At 43.2% G+C, this 18,238-nt stretch overlaps 1 protein-coding gene across 3 annotated transcripts in view; it reads left to right on the top strand.

Moving 5' to 3' along the window:
- cacnb4a (calcium channel, voltage-dependent, beta 4a subunit) overlaps positions 1 to 18,238 on the top strand; it is a 306,901-nt gene that overhangs the window by 201,441 nt on the left and 87,222 nt on the right. For all 3 annotated transcript variants that reach the window (XM_055638722.1, XM_055638724.1, XM_055638725.1), the window contains 2 exons: positions 14,184 to 14,303; positions 17,120 to 17,242. In XM_055638722.1, coding sequence (XP_055494697.1) covers positions 14,184 to 14,303; positions 17,120 to 17,242 — 243 coding nt within the window. The remainder of the gene's footprint in view (positions 1 to 14,183; positions 14,304 to 17,119; positions 17,243 to 18,238) is intronic.

Here is an 18,238-nt window from a genome sequence, read left to right as displayed (position 1 = left end):
CATGGATTTTTTTCGGGGTGCTCCGATTTCTTCACACAGTCCAAAGACCTACTGGTTTGTAGGCTAATTGGCCCTACCATGTGTAGGATAGTGTTAGTGTGTGAGGATTGCTGGTCAGCATGGAGTTGGTGGGCCGAAGGGCCTGTTTCTGCACTAAAACTAAATGAAAAATCCTGATAATCAAGAGAACAGTAGTCTTGCTGAATTACTGTTTGAAATAACTTTCTTTTATATACACAACCTTTATATACTTGGTTCAAAAGCTTAATTTTCCAGTTTTTGATTTATAGCCATTGAGCCAGATGGATGTAGCTATTCAACTGGGAATCCTGAATTCACAGAAGCCTCGTCTTTCTTATGCTTTTAATAATCATCATTTGGGCAAAGATGGCATAGTATTCATTTGTGTACCATGTACTGTCTTTTGGGAGCGAGGACAGGTTTGTTCAAATATTTATTAATATTTGTTAAAAATCTTCCGAACAGTAATTCAATGTGATTACTGTTCCCTTGATTATCAGGTCTGTTCTCAACTTCACAGAATTATTTTCATTGTATTCCAAGTACTCATTCCCCACAATGGAACAGTGTGCACAAAGGTGTTAAAGATGTTTCACAAATAACAACTTAACCGGGCTCTTGTTGACAGAGGTGACATTTGTTTTCACCCAGTTTGTTTCCATGCCATTAGTAAATCAATCAACTGGTCTCTGAGTTAGCACCTACTTTGGAAGTATCTTGACATTAAGCATTAATATAATCCAGTCCTAATATTGTGGGAGAAAATAGTCAAAATATGTTGGTCTTAATTTAAATCTAGAATCTTTTGCACAGTAAGATAAGGTAAATAAACAGTATTTTGTTCCAATAGGCTACTTGCTTTACTCTTCAGTATTGATTGATATCGGCCAGATTATGCTAACTCTTTGCTAATTGTTCTGATGAAAACTACCATTGTTTAAATCTTCAAAGCTGAAGCAAATCCTAGACAAATCTTGAACAGTTAAGGCCCAGGCTTTCTGGGAATCCTAGCATTATACTGTGGAACTGAGGCCCTTTGATTTCAGTGGAGATGACAGGAAAGAGAGTCAACAACTAAGTTACAGAGATAGGTTGAATAAGTTAGGTCTTTATTCTCTGGAGCGCAGAAGGTTAAGGGGGGACTTGATAGAGGTCTTTAAAATGATGAGAGGGATAGGCAGAGTTGATGTGGACAAGCTTTTCCCTTTGAGAATAGGGAAGATTCAAACAAGAGGACATGACTTCAGAATTAAGGGACAGAAGTTTAGGGGTAATATGAGGGGGAACGTCTTTACTCAGAGAGTGGTAGCGGCGTGGAATGAGCTTCCAGTGGAAGTGGTGGAGGCAGGTTCATTGGTATCATTTAAAAATAAATTGGATAGGCATATGGATGAGAAGGGAATGGAGGGTTATGGTATGAGTGCAGGCAGGTGGGACTAAGGGGAAAAAAATTTGTTCGGCACGGACTTGTAGGGCCGAGATGGCCTGTTTCCGTGCTGTAATTGTTATATGGTTATATGGTTTAGAAGGCAAAGGAGAAGGAAACTTATTTTATAAAAATGATTTTGCTTTAGTTTACTTCAATTTTAACAGATTTAATATGTTTAAATATATATCAAATTTTACAATCAGTCACCAACTTTAATTGCCAACAAACCTTCACCCTCTGCATTCAAATGCATCATAATTTGAAATGCTGTCAGAAGTGTTTAACATAGAAACATAGAAACATAGAAATTAGGTGCAGGAGTAGGCCATTCGGCCCTTCGAGCCTGCACCGCCATTCAATATCATCATGGCTGATCATCCAACTCAGTATCCCATACCTGCCTTCTCTCCATACCCTCTGATCCCATACCTGCCTTCTCTCCATACCCTCTGATCCCCTCCCACAAGGGCCACATCTAACTCCCTCTTAAATATAGCCAATGAACTGGCCTCAACTACCCTCTGTGGCAGAGAGTTCCAGAGATTCACCACTCTGGTGAAAAAAGTTCTTCTCATCTCGGTTTTAAAGGATTTCCCCTTATCCTTAAGCTGTGACCCCTTGTCCTGGACTTCCCCAACATCGGGAACAATCTTCCTGCATCTAGCCTGTCCAACCCCTTAAGAATTTTGTAAGTTTCTATAAGATCCCCCATCTCAATCTCCTAAATTCTAGAGAGTATAAACCAAGTCTATCCAGTCTTTCTTCATAAGACAGTCCTGACATCCCAGGAATCAGTCTGGTGAACCTTCTCTGCACTCCCTCTATGGCAATAATGTCCTTCCTCAGATTTGGAGGCCAAAACTGTACGCAATACTCCAGGTGTGGTCTCACCAAGACCCTGTACAACTGCAGTAGAACCTCCCTGCTCCTATACTCAAATCCTTTTGCTATGAAAGCCAACATACCATTCGCTTTCTTTACTGCCTGCTGCACCTGCATGCCTACCTTCAATGACTGGTATACCATGACACCCAGGTCTCGCTGCATCTCCCCCTTTCCCAATCGGCCACCATTTAAATAATAGTCTGCTTTCCCGTTTTTGCCACTAAAATGGATAACCTCACATTTATCCACATTATACTGCATCTGCCAAACATTTGCCCACTCACCCAGCCTATCCAAGTCACCTTACAGTCTCCTAGCATCCTCCTCACAGCTAACACTGCCCCCCAGCTTAGTGTCATCCGCAAACTTGGAGATATTGCCTTCAATTCTCTCATCCAGATCATTAATATATATTGTTAATAGCTGGGGTCCCAGCACTGAGCCTTGCGGTACCCCACTAGTCACTGCCTGCCATTGTGAAAAGGACCCGTTTATTCCTACTCTTTGCTTCCTGTTTGCCAGCCAGTTCTCTATCCACATCAATAGTGAACCCTTTAGATAGTGCATTCATATTCTGCTCTCAAAGCCTCTTCACTGTCCTGATCATACCACTGACATACAGGGACCAAGAAAGAGGGCCAGTGGGATGGTCCCTCCACTTCCAGCCTGGGTAAGTGTGGGCATTGACAAAATTCCTGACACACGGCTGGGCTAAGCTGGGCTGGATCAATCTTGCCCATTGATTCAGTAATTAAATGCAAGTAAAGGGCCTGTCCCACTTGGCTGTCATTTGCGTGCCATTTACGCGACCTGCTAGCATGTGGGTAGTGTGTGGGTAGCGTGTGGGTAGTGCGTGGGTAGCGCGGGACAAGCGCATGAAGTGGGTGTGGTGTGGAGGAGTGTGGAGTGGCGTGAAGGAGTGTGGACTTCGTCCTAAACAAATTCTTTGCGCGCCACCGGCCTGTCGCGTAACTGACGGCCAAAGTGGGACAGGCCCAAGACTCTGGCGCGACGCAATGTCTCACCTCCAACAGCAGCAGAAGCAGCAAACGATCGCCGAACTCGGCCTGGGGCTCACGGCCGTTGCGGATCCGGATCCGCCCCCACTCCTACTCCCAGAGCGCGGCCAAGACGATTAGAGATAGACACAAAATGCAGGAGTAACTCAGCGGGACTTGCAGCATCTCTGGAGAGAAGGAATGGATGATGTTTCGGGTCAAGACTTCTTCAGTCTGAAGAAGGGTCTCGACCCGAAACGTCACCCATTGCTTCTTTGCACATTTGAGACACAAGGAATTGCAGATGCTGGTTTACAAAAAAAAACACAAACAAAAAGTGGTGAAGTAACTCAGCGGGTCAGGCAGTGGGTCTTTGGAGAACATGGATTGGAGACGTTTCAGCCCAAGACCCATTTCTGTCAGAAGGAAGGTCACAAACTAAAACGTCACCTATCCATGTCCTTCACAGATAGAAACATAGAAACATAGAAAAATAGGTGCAGGAGTAGGACATTCGGCCCTTTGATCAGCACCGCCATTCAAAATGACAATGGCTGATCATCTAAATCAGTACCCCATTTCTGCTTTTTCCTGATATTCCTTGATTCTTTTAGCCCTAAGAGCTAAATCTAACTCTGTAGATGTAACTTGACTTGCTGAGTTTCTGTTTTAGCAGATGTAAGTAAGGCTCAGTATTCTGAGCTGAGAATAAATGTGGAGAATACCTTCCCTTATCCTCATGAATACTGTAGTTGTCCTGGTTAACTTCTCACCTTTCATCCTCCATAGACAGGAGCTCATTGAGAGCTCTCTTGCCCATATCCTGATTTACACATGTCCTGTTCATCAATCATACTTGCCATTGCTGGGTAAACAGGACTCGACTCTTAGCCCATCAGTGTCTTGTTGTCAAGTCATCCTTCTCTATCACTGCAAACTTTTTCAGCTGCTCAGCCATCTGATATGTTAACAGCTTTCCAGTCTTGTAATTCCAATTTGAATTGTCCAGTTCTTGCTATGTTTCCTCCTGCCCGTGCCCCAAGCTCTGGAATTCCGTCGCTAAACCTTTCAACCCACTAGAGCACCTTCAATATATTTCCTTAAACTCACACTTGTGGTCAGGTTAGCACAGTGGCATAACTGTCGCCTCACTGCTTCAGAAACTTGGATTCAATCCTGACCTCCGGTACTGTCTGTGTGGTGTTTGCATGTTCTCCCTGTGCCATCCTGCATTTCCTCTGGATGCTCCGGTTTCCATCAATATCCCAAAGATGTGCTGGTTGGTAGGTTAATTGCTCTCGTGTGTCAAGGGGTGTTAGAATCTGGGAGGAAGTTCATGGGAACATGAGGAGAATATAAATTGGGATTTGTGTAAAATGAGTGCTTAATGGTTGGCACAAACTCAGTGTGCTAAAGGCTTTGTGTCCACATTGTATGACTTTATGACTAATTTTCATCACTTATCTTAATATCTCTAATTAACTCAGTGTCAAACTTTGTTTGATAACATCCCTGTGTTATGTTACATTAATTTACAGACTGCAAAAGCAGATTGCTTCTTGATGTTGTATGCTGTTTGCAAGCAACAAGCACAGCCAGAGCAGAACCATCTCTTCAAACTGTCCATTTAATATTCAAAGCACCTTTGGTGGCCTGTTGCACAGCACTTAAGTTTCTAAGGATAGGAAAGAGCTGAGTGTCCTGTCAACTCTCCTCTATTATTAGAAATGTCCTGGTCGTTGGAGCCTGGGTAATCAGACTTCACAATGTGATTATGTTCATGAGTGCAAGGCCCTGTTTTTCTTCACTCAACAGCAGTGCAAAAATGACCAGTGTTACTCTAGTTGCTCATTCATATCTGGCAGAAATATTTCTAATATAAATATTCCTAATATCGGATTAGGCCCATATCCTAATATTTCACTACTTTTGTTAGGGTATTTGTGGCATTGAGTGCAACAAGCTGATAGAGAAGGTAGTTGAGGCAGGTACTATAATGACATTTAAAAGGCATTTGGACACATGCATGGATAGGAAAGGTTTAGAGGAATATGGGGCAAATGTCAGCAGGTGGGACTACTATAGAGGGTGCATCATGGTCAGCATGGACAAGGTGGGTTGAAGGGCCTGTTTCCATTCTGTATAACTCTGACTCATCAGTGTTCTCATATTAAAACAGTCAGAGGTACTTAGAAGGTCACAACTTCACAGTTACGGCAGTGGCATTGTTCATCAAGGCTGCTGCAATGGCATCTCCCAAACTGCTGAGCATTACCACCAAGGAGGGCAAGGGCAGTGGTTTTGTGTGAACACCACTGTCTGCAGGTTGCCCTCGAAATCATACACCATTCTGAGTTAGAAATAAATCACCATTCATTCAACACCATCCTGTAACGTCCTCCGCACCAACTCTACAGCGAACCCCCTTTGCTAGAGGGACCGCAGCAGTTCTAGAAGGTGGCTCAATAGTAGTTTGGGATGAATGCTAAATGTTGGCCTTATCAACCCAATGACCAAAACGACAGCCCGAGCATGATCAAAAGAGACGTGTAAAGCTGTGGATAAATATTTTGCAAGGAAGAAGGAATGATGTAGGCATTGGCATTAATGAAGGTGGTATTGGAAGTGATGAGAATGTGCGTGTGACAGAGAGAGAGAGAAGGGGCAGTAAGAGATACAAGAGATCTCAACATAATTACAAGTGGATGAATCACCAGGCCTGGCATTTTAAAAGTAGCAGTCGAGAAAATAATACAGGGCCTGAATATGGTGTTCCAATGTTGCTTGGCTATGGACAAAGTGCCAGAGGCCTGGAATGTTGCTGATATGATTTAATCATTAAAAAAGGGAAAACCTTAGTCCAAATAATTACAGCGCTGTAGTCAGGGAAATAATTCTGAGAGGTGGCATAAAGCAGCATTAGGGACACAGATTAACAAGAAATGATCAGCCTGGAACTGATGAAGGAAGGTCGTGGCTGACTATGGAGTGTTGGTGAGGGTTGAGAATTTAATTTAGCCGACTTGGATTCTATCATGGCATTTGACAAATTGATCAAGAAAGAAGTCCAAAGGATCTGAGGGAATTTGTTTTTTTCTTGGGAATTTGCTGGATTAAAAGATGGTTTTGTGGCAGAAAGTAAAGCATAATAGTGGATGGGTATTTTTGCCAGAGATGCTGGCTGACCTGTTGTGTTACTCCAGCATTTTGTGTCCAACTTCGAGGGTTCATAGGATGTATGTTCAGAAATCCATGATGGCAGTAGGTATTAGGTGATTGAAGAGGATAAAGCCTGGCAACATTGTAGAATGCAAAACCAAGGAGCTCCAACCATGCTGGAGCTGTGTAAAACATTAGTTACATGACACCTAATAATAATAATAATAATAATATATTTTATTGTCATTGCACATAAGAGCAACGAGATTTGGTATGCAGCTTCCATCCGATGTCATAACATAAATAACTAATACAATTTAGATTTAGATACCCCAAGAACATGGATTGTAAAAAGAACAGTAAAATAGTCAACTACTGCTTCCGATCACCAGGATATGTCGTGCTAGAGATCAAAAACATGTTGATGAACAGAGAAGAAGAAGAAGGGTTTTGGCTCGAAACGTTGCCTATTTCCTCCGCTCCATAGATGCTGCCACACCCGCTGAGTTTCTCCAGCACTTTTGTCTACCTTTGATGAACAGAGAATTGTTGTCGTGAGAAGATGCTATTTAGGCTGGGTTATTTTTGTTTGAAATTTGAAATTTTAGTCAGGTATGTAAAGTCATGACATCTCAGCCCATTTCATGAGCAATGGAAGAATAATAACCTGCAGGTTTGTGATACAGCAACTGCAAAAATGGGATTAATCTAAAATCCATCGTTTGACTGCCATTGGCACAAGGGACAGAATGACCTCTTTCTGCCTCAACTGTGATTTTTATGATTCTATAAATGAAATAATATTCCCCTCTTGGATGCCTCGAATGCTAATTGATAGAGAAAACAAGTGTGTGTGTGTGAGTGAGTGCTTCGATGGATTTTACAAGCTAACTGTTTATAGTTTCATACTTCCTTAACCGCTTTGTTAACTCTGATCTCGGGACTGACATTAACCTTCCCATTCTTCAATAAATTCTGCATAAAATATGGGATTATTGCATGTGGGAAGCAATAGTTTTTCTCCAGAAAGCTTCAAAAGTTGTTTTGCCCAATACTTAAAAATGGACATTATCCATTACCCTGGACAACCAAAATATCATGTGAGGAAATACAGAGAAATGAAATTGCTGGATTCTGAGCAGAATGTGGAGCAGAGGTTTCCTCTCCCTTTGTTCACTGTATCCACTCTAGCCATTACCAAGATTCATTACTCTACCTCACTTGGTTCTATTTGGCCATCAACCTTCACTTCTCTGGTTTCATCTATCACCTCTCAAATGTTTTCTACTCTCCTCCACCCCTACTCCCATGGATCCAGATGCATAATCTTTCCCTTCCTTTATTTGTTTCCATGAATCATCCTCAAAACATCCTGTGGTCCTCCCTCATCTGTGTCCATCTACCTACCTCCCCTCGACCCCCTCAATGGTTTTACTTATCACCTATCTCCCTCTTCTATATGTTTAAGAAGGAACTGTAGATGCTGGAAAATTGAAGGTAAGGACTCCATCCCCTACCCTTCCTGTAAAGACTCTAATATTGTCTAAATAATATTATCTAAACGGTGGCCGATTGGGAAAGGGGGAGATGCAGCGAGACCTGGGTGTCATGGTACACCAGTCATTGAAGGTAGGCATGCAGGTGCAGCAGGCAGTAAAGAAAGCGAATGGTATGTTGGCTTTCATAGCAAGAGGATTTGAGTATAGGAGCAGGGAGGTTCTACTGCAGTTGTACAGGGTCTTGGTGAGACCACACCTGGAGTATTGCGTGCAGTTTTGGTCTCCAAATCTGAGGAAGGACATTATTGCCATAGAGGGAGTGCCTTAGAAGGTTCACCAGACTGATTCACTGGGATGTCAGGACTGTCTTATGAAGAAAGACTGGATAGACTTGGTTTATACTCTCTAGAATTTAGGAGATTGAGAGGGGATCTTATAGAAACTTACAAAATTCTTAAGGGGTTGGACAGGCTAGATGCAGGAAGATTGTTCCCGATGTTGGGGAAGTCCAGGACAAGGGGTCACAGCTTAAGGATAAGGGGGAAACCTCCTTTAAAACCGAGATGAGGAGACCTTTTTCCACACAGAGAGTGGTGAATCTCTGGAACTCTCTGCCACAGAGGGTAGTTGAGGCCAGTTCATCGGCTATATTTAAGAGGGAGTTAGATGTGGCCCTTGTGGCCAAGGGGATCAGAGGGTATGGAGAGAAGGCAGGTACGGGATACTGAGTTGGATGATCAGCCATGATCATAGTAAATGGCGGTGCAGGCTCGAAGGGCCGAATGGCCTACTCCTGCACCTAATTTCTATGTTTCTATGACTCCATCCCCTACTCCCAATACTTCCATCTATGCCGCATCTGCTCCCAGGATGAGGTGTTCCACACCAGGGCGTCGGAAATGTCCTCATTCTTCAGGGAACGGGGGTTCCCCTCCCTTGCTATAGATGAGGCTCGCACCAGGGTCTCTTCCATACCCTGTAACACTGCTCTCTCTCCCCATCTCCCCGCTCGCAACAAGGGCAGAGTCTCCCTGGTCCTCACCTTTCACCCCACTAGCCGTCACATACAACAAATAGTCCTCCGTCAGTTTTGCCACCTCCAACGTGACCCCACCACTCGCCACATCTTCCCATCTCCCCGCCCTGTCTGCCTTCCGCAAGGACCGTTCCATCCGTAACTCCCTTGTCAATTCTTCCCTTCCCTCACGCACCACCCCTTCCCCGGGCACTTTCCCTTGCAACCGCTAGAGATGCAACACTTGTCGCTTTACCTCCCCCCTCGACTCCATTCAAGGACCCAAGCAGTCGTTCCAGGTGCGATAGAGGTTTACCTGCATCTCCTCTAGCCTCATCTATTGCATCCGCTGCTCTAGATGTCAGCTGATCTACATCGGGGAGACCAAGCGGAGGCTTGGCGATCGTTTCGCCGAACACCTCCGCTCGGTCCGCATTAACCAATCTGATCTCCCTGTGGTCAGCACTTCAACTCCCCCTCCCATTCCGTATCCGACCTCTCTGTCCAGGGCCTCCTCCACGGCCAGAATGAGGCCAACACCGGAAATTGGAGGAACAGCACCTCATATTACGCTTGGGGAGTCTGCATCCTGGTGCCATGAACTTTGAATTCTCACAATTCTGTTAGCCCTTGCTGTCTCTTCCCCTTCCTAGCTCTCCCTCAGCCCTCGGGCTCCTCCTCCTTCTTTTTCCTTTCGTCTCCCCGCCTCCCCCCCACCCCCCATCACTCTGAAGAAGGGTTTCGGCCCGAACGTTGCCTTTTTCCTTCGTTCCATAGATGCTGCTGCACCGGCTGAGTTTCTCCAGCATTTTTGTGTACCTTCCCTTTTCTATATCCTAGCTATCTTGCCTCTACTCTACTTGCACGGTCTCAACCTGAAGTATTTATCAACCCTTTGCCTCCACAGATGCTGCTTGATCCGCTGAGTTTTTCCAGAAGATTATATTTTTGCTCCACAATGTGCAGCAACTGAACTCCTTTTACGCTAGTTGGGATGTGCACTTAAGATTATTCATGAAGCCAAATACTCTGTTATAGATCTGAAACGGTGACTGTTTCTCTTTCCACAGATGCTGCCTATCCCACTGAATTTTTCTAGCATTTTCTGTTATTGTTTCGAGTTTCTGCAGATTTTATTTTTATTTTCCAAATCATTACTCTGATCAGAATTAAAACCCAAAGCTTGGAGCTGAAATAGGAACAGTGAGCTCAGGATGTCACTCCGTTCCTACGCTATTCACATAATTTGCGCTTTCATTGGAGTGGAAGAAACATTCCCTTTCCATGTCCTCTATAGATGCTGCCTGTTAAATTACTCCAGCACTTTACAAACCGTAGATGCAGTGGGAGAGTTGCGGTTTTACAGCTCCAGGGACCCGCATTCGATCCTGACCACGGGTGCTGTCTGTACAGAGTTTGTACGTTCTCCAATGTGTTTTGGTTTCCTCCCATTTTTCGAAGATCTACAGATTTGTAGGTAAATTGGCCTGTGTAAATTATCCCTAGAGTGTAGGATAGAACTAGTGTACGGGTGACCGCTGGTCGGTGCGGACGAGGTGGGCCGATGGGCCTGTTTCCTGCTACATCTTAAACAAAGCTAAACTTCCTCAGCAGTGCAGAACACAAACAATGTTGGGATTCCCATTGTTTGGCCTGAGGTTCTGCCTATTCTTTCAGGGCATTCTTTGGTGAGTGCAGAAGATTCTTCATGATGCCTAAGCTAATATCAAATTCAGCTTGCCTGTGCAATTTCCTTTACATTATTATGGATAACCATGTCTCCAACTACCTGATGGATGGAGTTCTTCCCTCTTTCAAAAACCCAGGCCCTCATATGGGACTGGCATGCTCTTAGATTTTATGTGACATTAATCCTGAGAAGTGCCTTGATCATTTTCTAAGTTAAATACAGTAAATAAATGTAAATATAAGTTGTTATAGTTATAGTTGTTATATTATATACTTGTTATGCTTTTTACATAGACTCTCTATATAATTTAATATAACCATATAACCATATAACAATTACAACACGGAAACAGGCCATCTCGGCCCTACAAGTCTGTGCCGAACAACTTTTTTCCCTTAGTCCCACCTGCCTGCACTCATACCATAACCCTCCATTCCCTTCTCATCCATATGCCTATCCAATTTATTTTTAAATGATACCAACGAACCTGCCTCCACCACTTCCACTGGATGCTCATTCCACACCGCTACCACTCTCTGAGTAAAGAAGTTCCCCCTCATTGTTACCCCTAAACTTCTGTCCCTTAATTCTGAAGTCATGTCCTCTTGTTTGAATCTTCCCTTTTCTCAAAGGGAAAAGCTGATCCACATCAACTCTGTCTATCCCTCTCATCATTTTAAAGAACTCTATCATGTCCCCCCTTAACCTTCTGCGCTCCAGAGAATAAAGACCTAACTTATTCAACCTTTCTCTGTAACTTAGTTGTTGAAACCCAGGCAACATTCTAGTAAATCTCCTCCGTACTCTCTCTAGTTTGTTGACATCATTAGAAAATGGAGCACATGGGCATATGGTAACATGAACTTGCTCTGCAATTTAATAGATGATCTGATACAGTCTCAAATCCATTTTGTTGCTTGCTCGGTGTAACCCTGGACTTCCTTGTATCTTACAGTGTTAAGGGCCTGTCCCACTTGGACATCATTTGCACGTCATGCTGATGGTGCACAAAGATTTGGTACATCCCAAAACCTAGGGCGCCGCGCGCAACCGCGCGCAACCGCGTATCACTGCCTACGTAACCAGGCACCATGCACGCATCACGTGCGCGTCATGTGTCGTGACATGTAAATGATGTCGCGCAAATGACGCCCAAGTGGGACAGGCCATTTAGTTACAGAGCTAAATTCAATTTCACTTTAAAAGAGTTTTTGTTTAGTTCTATCTGGAATGGTAACAAAGCACAGTGTTAATTATGATGGCTTAGTTAGAACATCGTTAACAGTTTTTGACCTGATTTATTCTATGTCTTTTTGCTGAAGACCTTCAGGGAATGGTGTTCTTTTCAAAGACACATTTGGATATGAATCTATTTGGGACTGGCATATTTGGTACAATCATTTCCTTACTTGATGGCACAGTGGCACAGCGGTAGAGTTGCTCCCATACAGCGCTGGATTTGATCGTGTGCAGTCTGTACGGTTTCTACATTCTCCCTGTGAACGTATGGGTTTTCTCCAGGTGCTCCAGTTCCCTCCCACTTTGCAAAGATGCGTAGGTTTGTAGGTTAATTGGCTTTTACAAATTGTCCCTCATGTGTAGGATAGAACTAGTACACGGGAATCACAGGCTGGCACAGATTCGATGGGCTGAAGGGCTTGTTTCAACGCTGTATCTCTAAACTATACAGGAGGATCTCAACAGATTATTTTCCTATCCACCCTGCGATTCAAGTGCAGACCTAAATTTGAGAAAATACTAACAGGTAGACTAAAGATTAATTTAGGACTGAGATGAGGAAAAACATTTCACCCAGAGAGTTGTGAATCTGTGAAATTCTCTGCCACAGAAGACAGTGGTCAATTCACTAGATGTTTTCAAGACAGAGTTAATTTAGTTCTTAGGGCTAAGGGAATCAAGGGATATGGGGAAAAAGCAGGAACGGGGTACTGATTTTAGATGATCAGCCGTGCTGGCTCGAAGGGCCGAATGGCCTACTCCAGCACCTATTCTTCAATGTTTCTATGTTATCCAACTTCTGCGTGCACTGTCTATGCACTAGGGGCAATTTACAAAGGCCAATCATCTACGAACCTGCACATCTTTGGGATGTGGAAGGAAACTGGAACACATGGATGAAACTTACGTGGAGAAAAAAGGAGAACATGCAAACTCCACCCAGGCATGCAAACTAGCCCGAGGTCAGGGTTGAACCCGGGTCTCTGGCACTTTGAGGCAGCAGCTCTCAGCCATTTTCAATATCTGAGATCACTAACCTTGCATCTCCTATCTCCACACTCCTGCTTTTCTCTCTAGTGACTTCAAGGCTTGTATCATGGAATTTTCTTATATTCTGCATTCCTTTAAAATATTGGGTGGTACTGTCGTATACTCGTCATTAAAAAGGCATTGGTTTAAGTTGGTGTCATTATTATAACTGTTATATTAATCGTCATAATATAAACTCACCACTGAGTGACAGATGTTTGGATTGATCTGAGTAAAGGTTGGAGTTCTGTAAGGGTCGGTGCTGGGGCCGCTACTCTTCACGTTACATATTAATGATTTGGACGAGGGATTAGTGGCTTTGTGGCAACGTTTGCGGATGATATGAAAATAGGTGGAAGGACAGGTAGTATAGACTCTGCAGATTGACTTGGACGGGTTGGGAGAATGGACAGAGAAGTGGCAGATGGAATATAGTGTAGCAAAGTGTGGAGTCATGTATTTTGGTATCAGGAATAAAGGCGTAGACTTTTTTTTAAATGGGTTGAGAATCCAGAAATTGGAGGCAAAGGGACTCGGGAATGCTGGTGCAGGATTCCCAAAAAGTTAATCTGCAAGTCGAATCAGTAGTAAAGAAAGCAAACTCAATGCTAGCATTTATTTCAATAGGGCTTGTATACAAAAATAGGGGTGCAATGTTGAGGCTCTATAAGGCCACATTAGGAATATTGTGAGCAATTTTGGGCACGCTATCTGAGGAAGGTGTGCTGGCCCTGGAGAGGGTCCAGAGGAGATTTACACAAATGATCCCCTGCATGCGCTGGAGTTTAGAAGAATGTGGAGGGACCTCATTGAAACATGCAGTATAGTGAAAGGCATGGATAGAGTGGATGTGGAAATGATGATTCCACTATTGGGAGAGTCTGGGACTAGAGGTCATAGCCTCAGAATTAATGGACATTCTTTTAGGAAGGAGATGAGGAGACATTTTTCATCAGAGGGTGGTGAATCTGTGGAATTCTTTGCCCACAGAAGGCTGTGGAAGCCGTCAGTGGATATTTTAAGGCAGAGATAAATAGATTCTTGCTTAGTACAGGTGTCAGAGGTCATGGGGAGATGGCAGGAGAATGGGAGGGAGAGATAGATCAGCCATGATTGAATGGCGAAGTAGACTAATTCAACTATCACTTACAACCTTATGTCCTAAAGAGCCAGTTACCTTGAGTGTTTTGATTTGACCGTTGCATGGTTTTTGTTGCAGGGTTCAGCAGATTCTTACACGAGCAGGCCATCGGATTCTGATGTTTCCCTAGAGGAGGATCGAGATGGGGTTCGGCGCGAGTCCGAGCAGCAAGCAGCCGTACAACTTGAAAGAGCCAAAGTAAGAACAAGACCATCAGTGACAGACTTCCACCAGCTTCAGATGAATCAAGGGAAAGGAGAAACACTGTTCCAGTATAATGGACTGGATCCTGTTGAGTTTTGCTTGAGTTTTCGATCAGAAAACATTTTCTGAACTTACTGAATGGCAGATGGAACGTGGATCCAATGTGGAGTCCAGCATTCAGGATCTTTCTCACTGCAGTTTGCCAGCATTATGCTAAGGAATCTCCTCTCTGATTCTAAATAGGATCTGCCACCGCAAATGATTGGAATGAGTATTCAAGTCATAGAGTCTTAACAGTGTGACAACAGGCCCTTTGGCCCAACTTGCCAACATGTTCCATCTACACTAGTCCTACCTGCCTGCATTTGGTCCATAAACCTGTCCTATTCATGTACCTGTCTAAATGTTTCTTAAACGTTGCACTCGTACCAGCCTCAACTACCTCCTCCGGCAGCTTGTTCCATACACCCACCACCTTTTGTATGAAAAAGTTACCCCTCAGGTCACTATTAAATCTTCCCCCCTCACCTTCTGGTATTCTTGGACTGTAGATTAGCAGGCAATTAAAAACAAAAGCTTTAGTTTATTGATTTAATTATTACGTTTCAGTTTATTGATTTTAATTATTCATTTTGTTTTATATACTTTCTAATTAATATATTTATTATTTAAATTGGTTTTAGATAAATTGTCAACTTTAATCTTTAAAAGACACAAAGAGCTGGAGTAACACAGCGGGACCGGCAAACTTAGAATCTGAAGAAGGTTCGCGACCCAAAACTTCACATCCATATTTTTCAAAGATGCTGCCAGACCCGTGCTGAGTTACTCCAGCACTTTGTGTCCATTTGTGTAAACGAACATCTGGAGTTCCTTGTTTCTCCACTTGAATCTTGATAATTTTGGATGTTTCTGGATGTCAGAGTTGCCGACAATCTGTTAAAATCACCAAGGCAATATTTTGCTCCAACTGACAGAGGATTTCAGCATGGAGCCTCTGCAATAAACTGCCGATAGCGAACTAGCCACCCTTGGGTGCAAAGGGTCATCTTGATAGGCCCACTGCCTCCCATCGCAAAAGAGCAATCACAAGTAATAATTTGGAATCTGTTTACCATCTACTACAATTTGGCACAATATTTTATTCAAAAATACTTCCTTTTGTCTACATGCGTAATTAGGATGAAGCTCATAAATGTACATAAGTGTACATATGAGGCTAGAAACCTGAAGGTGGAAATTTTAAGATGTGATTCACAAATATACATGCATTGAAGTGAGTTGCTGAAATGAATTTCAGAAGCAAAGTACCACACACTAATGCAACTGTAGAGTTTACAATAATGGCAATCAATTTCCAGGAAATTGTATTACATTAATAATTTTGTGATTATTGCCTATTTATTTTCATTCTCGCCCTGTGAATTTGAAGGAGCGTGGATTTTTGGAGAGTTTATTTCCTCAGGGCTTCCCATTCCGCAGGCATAACTTCCATAAATGGGATTTCTGCTGAGCAACTGAAGCAGGAGAAGCCATTCTGAAAATTAATGCCTAGCTTTATATAAAAAAAAACATTCCTTTAGGAGCTGCACACATACTGTAGATAAATTGGGCCAGATCAACCAACTCGCCAATTATTAGGACGTACCATTATTCCAGAAGGAAATTGGGCGGATCAGTGCAGTGGCTTGTTGATTACTGAACCATCCATCACCGAACTGACCAAACCTTCACTCTGCTGCTGGGCGGTGGAATCCCCAGGCTTTTGTATTGATGAGCATCCTTCACCATTTGGCGACCCAGCTCTACCCAGAACTTTGGGCAGCTGAGTGGTGGGAAGCCTCTACTAGAGCGAGAGCTCAGCCAGTTCGGGGCTTCCGAGGGTGGGTAGTAGTTTGGTTAGAGAGTGGAGTTTAGGGAATTTGCTGAATCCTTGTATAATTGTCCAAAATAGCCTGCAGGCCAGAGATAATTTGGAGAAGCAATTAAACGAAGGCCGAAGTTAGTTTTAATTTTCTTAATAGGTTTTGAGCAGATTTAAAAATAGTTTGCTCTCATCCTTTCTCCTACATGACTGACCTGGAAATCCCGGTCACAATTCCTGGTTGTTGGCTCCTTTGGGGTTGGAGCCGGGTATGAGGCACAGAGCTAAAAGGTGTCATTGATGCTTTTGTCTCCGAAATGAAAGATCTGGAGTTCTCACCACAGACACAACTAGATGCAGGAAAAATGTTCCCAATGTTGGGTGAGTCCAGAACCAGGGGCCATAGTCTTAGAATAAAGGGGAGGTCATTTAAGACTGAGGTGAAAAAAAACGTTTTCACCCCGAGAGTTGTGAATTTATTGAATTCCCTGCCACAGAGGGCAGTGGAGGCCAAGTCACTGGATGGATTTAAGAGACAGTTAGATGGAGCTCTAGGGGCTAGTGGAGTCAAGGGATATGGGGAGAAGGCAGGCACGGGTTATTGATAGGGGATGATCAGCCATCATCACAATGAATGGTGGTGCTGGCTCGAAGGGCCGAATGGCCTCCTCCTGCACCTATTTTCTATGTTTCTATGTTACCCCTGGTAATGCTGTGAGGAAGTAGAGTGCAACAGCAGGTTGGACCCCTATTCACTCATGACCCCTAAACCAAAGGCATTGTATCTGAACTCAATGTTGTGACCGTCTAGGTACTTTAGTAAAGCGGAGCACATTTGGTAAAGCCCATTATCTACAGCATAATTATATTAAAGCTGAAACCACTTTCAACTGACTTTAACATTGCAATGTGGCCTAATAGTCTCCTGGTGTATTTTATTTTCCAGACTAAACCTGTTGCATTTGCGGTGAGAACAAATGTCACTTACTGTGGCGCACTGGACGAAGATGTACCAGTCCCAGGAACTGCCATCTCTTTTGATGCCAAAGACTTTCTACATATTAAAGAAGTAAGTCATCGAGCTTCACTATCAGGAAGCTCCATCAGTCTGAAGAATGGTCTCGACCTGAAACGTCACCTGTTCCTTCGCTCCATAGATGCTGCCTCACCCGCTGAGTTTCTCCAGCATTTTTGTCTATCTTCACTGTCAGGAGATGGATTCTTTCATCCCTGGTTATTTCTTCAAAATTAATCCCAATCACACACATTGTCCTTATCACAGATCAATATAAAATCCTGTGAAATCTGGGTTCGTTTGAGTTTGGGCTCAATGCCAGAAAATTAATGTGTTTGTAATGTTGTTAGGCTCGAAACTATATCTGAACCAACATTGGTCAGGTTGTAAGAAGGGAGTTGTCTCAGTCTAAACCAACATCATGGGCACTTGAAAGCAGTGCTGTTCTTATTCTACCTTGGACAGTACCAAACTTGAAATAACAGCTGTGAAAATAGATGGTTAGATAATATAAACAGAAAATGCTGGAAATAGGCAGCATCCGTGAATCTTTGAAGTTGCAGAGAAGGTGCTGGGATGGAATGGATAACATCTGTCACAGGATGGAAAGGAGGGTAAATGAGTGACTATGCTTCTATGTCTACATTATGTATTACTACTTAGCAGGGACAAGGGACTGTCCCGCTGAGTTACTCCAGCATTTTGTGTCTACCTTCGATTTAATCTATCATCCACTGCTCTTTCCTACACAATGGATATCTTTATATTTCATGCAGCAGGTCCCCCAGATTCACGTTTACAGCAACATTTTGCAATCCAATTCCTTTTAATTAAAATTATTTTTTCTTTCTTTTGTTCAAATTGGATAACGTCACAATTTCCTACATTATACATCATCTACAATCTTTCCCGCTCACTTAATCTGTCACTTTCTTCTTGCAGGCTTTTTGAGTTCTCCTCGCTACTCCTGTCATCTTTATATCTTCTGCGTATTTGGTTTCAGTACACATGGTCCCTTCTTCCAAGCCTTTAATCTAGATTGTAAATTGT

Source organism: Leucoraja erinacea, chromosome 7, assembly GCF_028641065.1.
Source record: "Leucoraja erinacea ecotype New England chromosome 7, Leri_hhj_1, whole genome shotgun sequence".
In the NCBI taxonomy this organism is placed as follows: Eukaryota; Metazoa; Chordata; class Chondrichthyes; order Rajiformes; family Rajidae; genus Leucoraja; species Leucoraja erinaceus.
The sequence above is the reverse complement of the archived record's forward strand: the minus strand, read 5'-3'. Positions and strand labels throughout refer to the sequence as shown.